The sequence below is a fragment of the Protobothrops mucrosquamatus genome, unplaced genomic scaffold (genome assembly GCF_001527695.2).
Source record: "Protobothrops mucrosquamatus isolate PMUCROS unplaced genomic scaffold, P.Mucros_1.0 scaffold1035, whole genome shotgun sequence".
NCBI lineage: Eukaryota > Metazoa > Chordata > Lepidosauria > Squamata > Viperidae > Protobothrops > Protobothrops mucrosquamatus.
The window spans coordinates 557,855-570,034 of NW_015387267.1; the positions used below are offsets into that span (position 1 = coordinate 557,855).

A 12,180-nucleotide genomic window follows, 5' to 3' on the forward strand; every position below is an offset into this window, starting at 1 on the left:
CATAGAAAGTTACCCAGCCCAAATCCACACAACGTCCAAAATTCCTTAGTTAACCTCTGGCTTCCTTAAAAAGTGAATTATAATTATATTATTTCAAAAGTCTGCCCAGAGTCTCCTCAGTGTGAGGGAAATTATATAAATTTAATAAATACTTAAATACATAAAATACGATGGTACTTATCATCAGTCTTTGCCACCAGTTGGAAACCAACATCAATACTGGACTGTCAAAAATAATCAAATATATATATCTGGTTTGACAAAAACTGACAGTGAGATGCAGTATTACAGTACTTAGAAGTCTATTCGGACAAGTAATAAGTTATACAGTTACATTAAGTACATTCATTTACATAAACTTCACTTTCATACAGTACCTTGAGTGTTCAAGAAAATCACGTTTCTCAAATAAGATCTAAAATATTCACTAATATGTTTTAACTTTGTAGATTAAAGTTTGCAAAGCTCCCATAAATTCTTCAAAAATGTTGATAGGTGAGACTGTAATTTTTTTGTTCCACTTATATAACTTAATTTAATGGATTTTTAAAAGCAGGCTGGTGTAGTCACATTAATCAAGTATGGAGTAATTTTCTAAAATGTATGAAGCCGTAAGGCTCTTGTTATATTTCATATGGAGTTCCTATTATTTTAAAAATGCCAAGGAAATATTTCTTAGTACATTACTGAATATATTCTGTATTGGGGAAAAATGTAATCTCTTAAGGCATCAGTGATTTAATAAACTTGTTGACAGCTTGCAATTTAGTCAGCATGAAGTTTTCATAGCCGAGAGGCAATCCTCCACATTCAAGACAGCTTTCACCATTCCTTCCCATTTACTATCTCATAAAATAGCACAATAATAAAAACAGTGATCCCTATAATTTTTCATATGTGCATTCAGACTGGATATATTAATATATCCCTATATTATTTCATTAACAGACTATTCAAACACGGTAAGAGTACTTACAGAACTGTAGTATAAACAAAAATGTCATACTTCCTATTGCGAAATAGAGATGGGGAAAAACTTAAAGCTACATGTTAGTTGTTCAAGTAATCCTTGACATATGACCACAATCTGGACCAGAATTTGTTACTAATCAACATGGTTAATGTCAACACTGCTAACATTGGATGTTCTTGCTTTGACAACAGATGGAAATGCATCCATTTTCTCTATTGCTTTTAGAATTAGTTGCTGCTGGGAGGAGGAATAGGGATGAGAGTCCAGTTAGTCATAATAACTTAGTTGTGGGAACCCAATGACATTGAGTCCAGAGCTGATAGTGTTTTGGGGGGCTGGAGAGCTGGGGAGAAAGCCCGCACTTCAAGCTAATTGGGGAATGTGATTTATGACTATTTATTGGAGGAGGGAATTGCACTTTGTTACTTTGTATCCAGGGGAGGGGAATTTAGTTTCTGGTTTCAACTGTGTAGTGCTGATACTTTGTTTCTCGAATAAAAGATTCTTTAAGGTAAACAATGCCTCAAAGTTCTTTTGAAGAGTTTCATCTGTCCGGAACCATGACAGTTAAGTGAATCATGCCCAATTTTATGATTTTTGACATGGTTACGTGAATCTTGCAGTCATTAAGCAAATCTGTCTTCCCCCATTGACTTTGCTTGTTAGAAGCTAGCTGGGAAGATCACAAATGGCAATCACATAACCTTAGGATGCTACATAAATGCAAAGTCCAGCATCTCTTTTCCACTGTTGTTGTAACTTTCAACAGTCACTAAACGAATGATTATAAATCAAGAACTATGGTGCCATTTCTCTTTGAATCCCAAGCAAACAATGAGAGCTATGGTTGCAATACATCTGGGACTACATTGGGGAAAGCAATAAACAACAGTAGAAAAATGAATGAATGCTTTTGTAGGTCCCATGCCAAACTATATAAATCACTTTAAAACACATAAGTGCAAAAATGTGCTCTGAGAAATTCTGCCACTGCAGACTAAATTATAAAACATGCAAGGACACATACCCATTACAGTAATACAGGAGATAGCCTTATCAGTCTATCGTTTCTCCAGTTTGCAATAAGACTGTATTGTGTAACTATCTAACAACCCATTCATCTAGGAACTGTTCTAGATAATTGGCTAACAGATTAGTTAATTCACATACACATTTCTGAAGCACAATTCCATACTTTCAAGGAGAACTACTGTCTTTGTTAACAAAGTGTCAGTTGTTACAATCAAAGAACAAGAGCTTATGTAGTACAAAGAACCTCTGAAAGACATACATTAATGTGGACAGGGCTCTTGAATAAGTTCTACATGCTAATTCTGAAATGCAGTGTTTTGTTTTCCTCTGAAAGTACATCACTACTATAATTGTAAAGAGTATATGCACACACCCAGCTTATATCCTCCAAGCCAGACCTAGGAACTTGACAGCCCTGGGGCCATATCTGGCCCTTTGGCTGTCCTGTCCAGCCAGCAAAAGGTGAATCAGAAATTAGAAATCAAACATAAATAAATGTACATCACACACACAATACAACTGCTTTGCCCTTATTTTGATTCACATATATGCATGTGTACATGCCTATGAACCTTCACACTCCTATTGGTTCAGTCCTCCACAACAGTCCAAATTTCTCATGGCCCCTTGGGAAAATTGCCCACCCTTGGTCCAAAGTAACCTTCTGAACTGAGATATGGTGAAGGAGCCCTGCAGATTACTAATGCCTATTATTCAATTATTTGAGTTCAAGTCCCATCTTAGCCACAAAAGCCAATTGGGTGATCTTGGGTCAGCCATTCTCTCTCAGTCTAACCCAACTCACAGGGTTGTTCTTGTGAGGAAAAGAGGAAGAGGAAGGTGTGATGGATATGTTTGCTGCCTTGAGTTATTTATAAAAATAATAAAGGTGTGATATTAAAGACATTTCTGTAGTTGGCTTCTACAGATGGAATACAAAAAAGTTGTCTTTCTCTTTAGGGTGTAAATGTCTAGGCCTTTCACATCCTACTCTTCTAGTGCAATGAGTGAACCAAGTTTCAGAAACTCTATTAGAACATAGCCAAAGTCTGCTGCTTATCGTTAAAGGAACGATGATTCTTGTAGAATACAGTTGAATCCTGGATTCTTTTTCTTATATTATTAGTGTGATAAGATGCTGGAAGGCCAGAAAAATATATTGGAAGTGGCCTTCGTATGTTTTAACCCCAGAAAGAATTAAACTAAAATTCTGAGAACTAGTTGACGTACCTGGTTTGATAGCTGCTTTACACCAGAGAACCTGGTGGGTAAGGAATGTCCGCAAGCTTGGCACCTTCGCAATCTTCACCTTATGGCATATCACATTGTTGAAAAGGGGTACGGAGAAATTAGTAACAACTGTACGCAGGATGCCTGCCATATTGCCCAAATCCAGCAAGCAAGATCACACGTTAGGAAGTTGCACAGCTGCCTGTATACAAAAAAAAAAAATCAGTTTAGCAAATAACAACACATGAAACTTGAAAAGTATGGGTCATTGCTTAAAAAAGCCCAGTTTAAGGTTGCAAAATAGATTTGGACTTTAAAATCTGTTCGGCAAATTTTACAAGACAAATAAATCTTTTCTCCATAAATACATACGATTTAGTAATTGTTTTAAATACACACCTTGAGAAAGTGTACAGAACATGATTGCCAAAGCACAACAAAGACTGCATGTCATCATGACTTAACACTGCATCAGTGTTAAAATTTAAGCTAACATATACACAATTATGTAGTGTAATTCCATCTAATTTCAATAGAAGAGTTAATAGAGGACATATTCTTCAAGTACAAAGTACGGAGTTCAAAGTACCGTTGACAAATAAAAGTAGGAAAAAGTAGTATCTGAACCCTTTGAAATTTCCCCCTAGTTTTCAGTAAGAGAAACCAAGATTGGTTCATGATAATTTAAATGTGTGTGTGTGCGTGCATGTAAAGGTGTACTACTTCAGAGATTAGGACTGAATTTTTGTATTTAAATTATTTAAACAGCTGCACCTCAAAAGCAAGTGCAATAATTTAAAGTATCAATTGTATTATTGTTGGTTGCAATAAATACAATATGGGAAAAACAGAATGGCACATTATCAACTAGTGGCATGTATTTCAAATTGTGTATTTTATCTATGTTTGAAAGGGATGAAATTTCATCCCTTTATTAACCTTCATCTGTGTATTTTTGGTTATCTACCTGGACTGCATATAACCCAAAACATGGAGATTAAACAAATTGCAACCATGAAAACAAAGGCTGTTAAACAACAAGGAAGAATTTTCAAAAAAACCCACCAACTGTACATAGTTGCTAGCCAATAGCACAGATCTGTTGAGCTATTCTAAAATATGTTTTATACAACTGCAAATGCAAGCATTTTATATTAGGTACAGTAATTATAATCTTCATCATTGGAATGGTTAACACATAAATCTAAGCATACAAACATTCAAAAGATTTTAAAGTGGAGTCTAGCATTCCAGTATACTCATACCCACAAGAAATTCAAGCAATACACAAGCCAGCATGATAGCGAATAAAAGTTTTGCTTTTGGGATAACCTATATATCAACAACTACTGCATATTTAGCAATATACAACATGCACCTACCACATCTATTTCCAAATTTATTAAAAATCCTAATAAAAATGATTGAGCATTGAAAATGCATAATTATTCTAAGCTTTCAAAATAAACCAAGTCATGGACATTTTCATTTAAAAAATAAGTTCACTGTAAGCTGGCTAATATTATATAGCTACCCAACAATGAGATACAGTAATAGTATTTCAACTAGAAATATATGTGTAACCATTTCTAACAGCAACATGAACAGTTTCTAAGGAAACTGCTATAAATAGAAAACACTAACACTGAAAAACAGACTTCTGCCACGTACTCACACATTCAGAACACATATTCTTTCCAGCAAAGAGAAAATTAACTTCATTTGTAGTCCTCTATGCCCTCAAGAGTGACATGCTGGCAGATAAAAGAATTCCCTTAAATCAATAACCTACATTAGTGCCCTGACTAATGAGGCATTACCAAATCTTCCGCAAATGCAGGAAGCTGAATTCTTCATTCAAAGGAAACTCCAATCGCTGGTCTGCTAACGACAAGGATGTGCATAATCTGCCTAGGCATAGCTGACTGGATACAGCTCCTGTCAATCTCCAACAGGTGTCAAGTTCATTCATTGATTTGTAAAAGCTGCCTTAGCTTGTGAACTTTTAACTTACACCATCTGCCGTCACTGTCCAATCTGTTTCAAGTCCCCCAACTTTTTAAACAGAAGCTTGAAACAGAAGTTTCAGCGTGCTTTAATCTTTAAACCATCCAAATATTTTTTTTAAAAAAAATATTCTGTCACTGTTTTTGGAGTTATTTGGAATGTACTTGCAAATTTAGAATTAGTTTTTCATTTATGGGGTCTAAATATGTAACGCATTCTGTTTACTTTAAAAGCTTACTTCCAGTTAGAAGTACCATCTAAAGCTCATCTTCATGAATTTTTGAACAGTATTTTTAAAAAGTTGATAAGCTTTAGGACAACTTTTTTTGTACTTTTTTCATTCTGAACATTGCAATTAAGAGATGGGGATAGAGACAGCAATTAGTGTACATTTTAGGTCACTAACTCCTGGTTATCCACTAAGAATTACTGGAAGAAATACACCCTATTACACTTTTCTGGTCTGCATTTCTGACAGCATGAAGGCACATACTTCCTTTTCCTGTCTTGCTGGGGTGCAGGACTCTCTGCACTAGCTCTGAATACCAGAAGTATCTACATTCAATCCAAGACACACTTACAGTTCTACAAAGGCATCCACCAAAGGCATTATGTACAGCCCAACAAAAAACTTTTAACATCTTCCAAGACATTTTGAGAGTTCTGCCCCTTTTGAAGTCAAGACAATTTCACAGACAGTATTCATTAAAGCAAAATTTAAAAATAGGTCCTCCTAATAATGTAATGGCCACCCTCCAGCATTTATCTCAAAACTTAAAAGGGTGTGACTCTCTACACTCCAAAGTTGTTGAAGAATCCTAAGTCGTCCTTTTCCAACCTCTTCCCACAGCCCCTTCTACTCACTGTGCTTAAAAGCCTCACTAAACATTGGCTGATAAAAGACTCAACCAAGGTCATCGCCACCATTCCCACTGCACGTTTTGACCTCCACGTAACAGAAACACGACCGTGTTTGACTTTAGTTGCCCTCTGTCCGCGAGAAAACCTAATGACTTTCTCTTCCAGGGTGGGCCGTTCTTGTTTTGCAACCTGCAGCATTCACCGATTCAAACTGCATAAAGTCAAGATTCCTGCTACCTGGGTTTTTCTTCTCCCACTTCCTAACTGCTGAAATAAAGATTCTCCTTTAGTGGTACCGAAATAACTTTTCTTTCCTTAGAAGGCACGCCGATTTTTATATTTCTGGTGGCTGCCCGCGCACATTCCTATTTTCTGCACGGGCCGTGGGGATGCAGCCCGGCTGCGAAGCCAGACGCGCCCCCGAGATTCCCCACCGAGGTTTTTTTCCACAGAACTTAGCAGGCAGGACAAGCTCCACTTCTTGCACCATAAAAGGAGCCTGCTCGCGAGAAGACCGATCCCGGACTCCGGTCCGCAGCATCCAACAAGAGGGCAGCTTGGGAAGCAGCTGTTTTACCTCCTTCTGCAACTTGGAGGAGGGGGGTAAAGTCACCGCAGGTTGTGACCCCTCCTTTGCCCAAAACCCGCGTTGCTATGCGCATGAACGACAACTGGCCCGGGAACGGGACAACTAACCTCTTTGTCCTGCGCCCGGTCACAGTCAGGAGACGGCTGAGGTTTTCCTGCGATCGCTTCTCCCTCCCCCTCCCGTTACCTCTCTGGTGGGCGCTCGGCTGCACTGGGGGGGGGGGGGAGAGAGATGCAACGAGCGCAAGGGAAATCCTCCAGAAAACCTCAGGGCTGCTTGCCGGCGGGATGGCCCTCGCGCGGGGGATTAAAGGGCGAACCGCTTTCGTCCCCACCCCGACGGCATCCGCAGCGAGCAACGGTCTGCCCCAGGCCGCCCTCCCCTCCCCTCCCCGAGGCGTAAAGAGAGGGAGAGAGGCGAGAGCGAGGCTACCTACCGCCTCTGCGCCCAGCCTTGCAAACGCGGCGGCAGCTGCGCCGACCTCCCCGGCTCGCCCTAGCCGGCTCGAGACGGGAAGCCGAGAGGAGCCGCCGCTGCCACCAGCGCGAGGTCCGGGCCAAGAGGGCGGGGCGGCCGGGCGAGCGAGCGAGCACGAGCCTCCCGCCCGGCGACGCGAGGCTGGAGGGGAGTCCAAACCTCGGCCGAGCGAGTGAGGGAAGGGCGGGAGGCGACGTCACGCTCTTTCAAAGCGAGGGGGCGGCAAAGGGTCTGAGGGCACGTGACGGCGCGGCTTGCTTTTTTTTTTCCTTTTTTTTGCGCCCGCCCGAGTGCGCATGGCCTCGCTCTGCAGTTTACACAACGAGAGGGAAGAGAAGCGTTTTGGGTCTGTCGCCGTTTTTGCGGTAGAGTAGGAAGTGGCTTCTTCGGGGAAGACTTAAAGGAGGAGGAGGAGGAGGAGGAGGAAGAAGACTTCTCTGGGTAAGGCAGGAGGGAGTGGGGGGAAAAATCACTCCCCTTTTTCTTCCTGCAGAAGAAATCCTGGAGGTGTTTCCACTCCAGAGCTCTGTGCCTTCGTGTGGCTTATTTTTTTTTTAGTTCAGCAGGAGTGCTTTGTTGGAATCGGGAGACGACGGCTCGAGTCAACAAGCCGAACCCCTCCTTGTGAGGGGTGATTCCCTTCATTTACTTGGCTATTTAGGGACGAATGGAGCGCTTTTAAACCATACCAGTTTGAAAAGAGCCGATTTATTACAGAACCGCGATTACCGCGCAAAAATAACGTTTCAGAAAAGAATATCAACAATTCATTGCCACTTTCCTCGCCTGAAGGTGAAGCCCAAGTTGAAAGTATCTGAAAATCGTTTTCCTACGATTTATGTGATCCCATCAGATGATTCTCTCCCTATGTTAACGTGTATAGAGATTGACATTTCCTAATGAAGTCCTAGCTCAGTGGTGGCGAACCTATGGCACGGGTGCCAGAGGCGGCACTCAGAGCCCTCTCTGTGGGAACGCGTGCCGTCGCCCCAGTCCTAGGCCTTCAGCTGGGTTTTATAAAACCTTTTTGCTTTAGGCCTCCGCCACCGTGTGCAAAAAAAAAAAGGTTCAATCAATCAGTCAATTTAAACTTCTCGCGGGAAAAAAAAAGATCTTGCAAAGTTGGAATTGATTGATTGAACTTTTTAGTCCCACCCAGTCTGCTGTTACCACTGCAGCTATGCCCACCCAGTGGGCCATACCCACCCAATGGGCCATGCCCACCCAGCACCCGACGATACATAAGTGGGTTTTGGGTTGCAGTTTGGGCACTCAGTCTCTAAAAGGTTCGCCATCACTGTCCTAGCTTTAGTTAAGAACTAAAAAAAAAAAAAACCACCTCTAAAGCTGACAGCCTTTGAACTGATAAAATGAAGCTGAAATGAAAAAAATAGTGCATATAAACCATAATATTTTGTTTTTTACATATGCCATAAATCATGAATTACAAATTCCAATGACTGGAACAAGTAATATTCTAAGTCAAACTACATTGTTGCTTTTTTGTAACATTTTTCCTCATTAGGGACTTAAAGTATTTGCTGGTATAACCTAACCCAGTGATGGCGAGCCTTTTAGAGACCGAGTGCCCAAACTGCAACCAAAAACCCACTTATGTATCGTCGGGTGCCGATTGGACGTGGCCCATATGGTGGGTGTGGCTGCGGTGGTAACAGCAGACTGGGTGGGACTAAAAAGTTCAATCAATCAATTCCAACTTTGCGAGATTTTTTTCCCGCGAGAAGTTAAAATTGATTGGTTGATTGAACCTTTTTTTTTTTGCACATGGTGGTGAAGGCCTAAAGCAAAAAGGTTTTATAAAACCCTGCTGAAGGCCTAGGACTGGGGCGACAGCGTGCGTGCCCACAGAGAGGGCTCTGCGTGCCACCTGTGGCACGCGTGCGATAGGTTCGCCACCACGGACCTAACCCAATCCTCACGTTGGAAATAGAAGGCCTGCTATGCTCTGTTCAGTAATAGCTGAATATAGATCACTAGTGAGGAAATAACCTTAATTTGTAAGCCTAACCAAAGGCTACTGTAGAAGTTCTTGGCTATACTAGACACAAAGCTGGGAGGGGTGACTAATGCTTCAGAAGAGAGGGAGTAATTATTTTTATACTCGAAGTGGTAATCCTTGACTTAAAACTGCAACCAATATTTCCACTGCTAAGCAAGGCAGCTGTTAAATGAGTTGCACCCCCATTTTCTGATCTTTTTTACCATGGTTGTTAAGCAGTCACTCCAGTTGTTAAATGAATCATGCAGTTGTTAAGCAAATCTGATTTTCCCCATGCTAGGAATGTCACAAATGACAATCACATGACCCCAGGAGGCTGAAACTATGGCAGGGGTGTCAAACTGCCGGCCCATGGGCCAGATGCGTCATGCCAAAACCATGCCCACCCCATTTCCGGCAATGGAAAAAGAGTTGCGACATGTCGCGACACATCACGTGACATTGCGAGTTTTGACACCCCTGAACTATGCCTAAATTTTGATCACATGATTGTGGGGATGCTGCAATGGTTAAGGACCCATCATTAAGTCACTTTTTTCAGTGCTGTTGTAACTTCAAATGGTTGATAAATGAATGGTTGTAAATCGGACTATTTCTAGTCAGGCTTGAGCAATTGAAATTGACAGGATGGAATTTAATAAGGAGATTGTAAAGTTCTGCATCTGGGTAAGAAAAACATGAACTGTGGGCCAGCAGTATGATGCAGCTACTATCTTGAAGTGCATTAACAAGAGGATCGAATTCAGCTCATGGAAAGTAATTGTGCCACTCTAGTCTGCTCTAGTCAGACCTCATTTGCAATACTGGTTCTCAGCAGTAAAGTTCAAAAAAAGGGAGTGGCATATTGGAGTGGGTTCAAAAGCGTATTACCAAAAGGATGAATGGCTTAGAAACAAACCCTATCAGGATCAGTGAAAGCTCTTCAATAGAAGAGATTGAAATATGATAGCCATCTTTAAATATCTGTCATATAAAAGATGGAGCTGACTTATTCTTTGTTGCCCAGGGAGGAAGACCAAAACTAAAACTGGTAGCCATCAGGAAAAACTTTCTGATATTACAAGCTGTCAGCCAGTGAAATAGGGTGGAATATGAAGAGGCAAAATGTTCCCTGGACGCTTTCAAAGGCTAGATGCTCATCTGCTAGAAATGCTTAAATGAATCTTGTTCTCAGAGAAGAACTGACATCTAGAGTACCTTCCAATGTTATAATTCTACAAATAGATTATAATAACAAAATCAAGAAAAATGCAGTACTGAGCATTCTGAGCTATTATTGGATTAGAAATGCAGAAAATGGCTAAAATTCTAAACAGGTTGTGTTGGAATAAAAATGTCCCCTATCAGAGATTGTTGTAGGAACTTACCCAGCTTTTTAAAATGATATCTATACCTATCCCCATTCATGTCCCTGTTTTGTGGATTATAAACCTGCAAGCAAGAAGTATATTATTCTAATATAACGTCTTTCCAGTATCTATTAGGTTAAATCTATTTCAAAAATTCTTCCAAAAGTAATACAATAATAATCTGCCAAAAAGATAGAGTATAAAATAGCAGATAAATAATAAATAGTGCCTGAATTGTTTCTAAAACTGTTGTTAGTAATGGTCGGACTGCATTTTTTATATATAAAGCAGATAATGAACCTTTTGCTTATATATTGTCAGTCATTCATCAAATCATTCTAAGAGGCATCATCTTCCTGGAATCTAAATTCTAGCACACAGAATATAAGATAGCAAAGTATATATGGGCCCAGTGATAACACTATATATTTCTATCCTCACATTATAAATCTAGGTGCAGATATGAGTCAGGTATAAGGGAACAAAAGACAGACTAGCCATAAGAAAAATTAAGAACAAGACTGGAAGGCCTTGCCTTTGAAATGACAGAGGTAGAAAGCAAAAGAATGAGATCATCAGGTATCTCAAACATAAGCCAGATTTTTATGGGCTGGTTTGTTTGCTTTCTTGCTTTAGCATTTAATCTATGTTGCCCAACTGGAACAAAATATGATAATACGAGACTACAGCCTCGATACATGAGCCAGCTTTGGTTTTTGCAATATGAATACAACCAGATTCTTAGAACAGATTGCATCAAAAACACACATTATGATGTAGGGCAATCCGTAAACCAGCCTGTGTATTGAAACTATAAGACCAAAGGATACATACTTGCAGTAACAAGATCCTCTGAATAGTTCCATGGAATAGCCTTAATGAAGCATGGTAGGGTTCATTTTTCATTAAAGATGATAGGGTTGCTTCCTGGTTGCATTTTTGCTCAGAGTATCTCTGAACATAATGAGACAAAGGCTTGTTTTAATAAAGATGGAACATTCTTAGGTTTACACTATTACTTGAAGAAATTATCTCCAATCAATGTTGATGTTGGCTTTAAGCAAGCTCGGACCAAAGCACAATTGTTTCTTGCTTTTTAAACATCAAAATATAGATTTAAGATAAATGTTAAAATATCCAAGTTACAGTACACAAGTTGTTCAGCAATGGAAAAAGTCATCTTCAAATAATAATAGTAATAAAGAAAATATTATTCAAATTGAATTTGATTCCCAGTTACTTCATGAACGTGCCTATACAGGTAGTTCTCAACTTACAACCACAATGGGGACCAAGATTTGCAGTGCTAGACAAGATGGTTGTTAAGTGAGTTATACCAGATTTTATGGGGGTGTTTGGCCACTGTAGTTCAACAGTTGTTAAGTGAATCATGCAGTCATTAGGGAATGCGGTTTATCATTGACTTTGCTGGGAAGGTCACAAATGGTGATCACATGACCCAGAATGCTGCAACCATTTTAAATACATGCTAGTTGCCAAGTGCCCACATTTTGATTATATGATTATGTGATGGTTGTAAGTCACTTTTTTTGTAATGCCGTTAGAACTTCAAACAATCTCTAAACAAATGTTGTAAAACAAGGTCTACCTGTAGTTAACTTGGCAAGAATGTGAAAAAGTA

At 39.9% G+C, this 12,180-nt stretch overlaps 1 protein-coding gene across 1 annotated transcript in view; it reads right to left on the reverse strand.

The window, feature by feature from the left end:
• The window catches only part of LOC107291021 (NAD(P) transhydrogenase, mitochondrial), a 57,893-nt gene extending 54,464 nt beyond the window's left edge, over positions 1 to 3,429 (reverse strand). Inside the window, exon 1 of the mRNA XM_015819969.1 lies at positions 3,236 to 3,429. Coding sequence (XP_015675455.1) covers positions 3,236 to 3,386 — 151 coding nt within the window. The 5' untranslated portion in view covers positions 3,387 to 3,429. The remainder of the gene's footprint in view (positions 1 to 3,235) is intronic.
• Between the last annotated feature and the right edge of the window lie 8,751 nt (positions 3,430 to 12,180).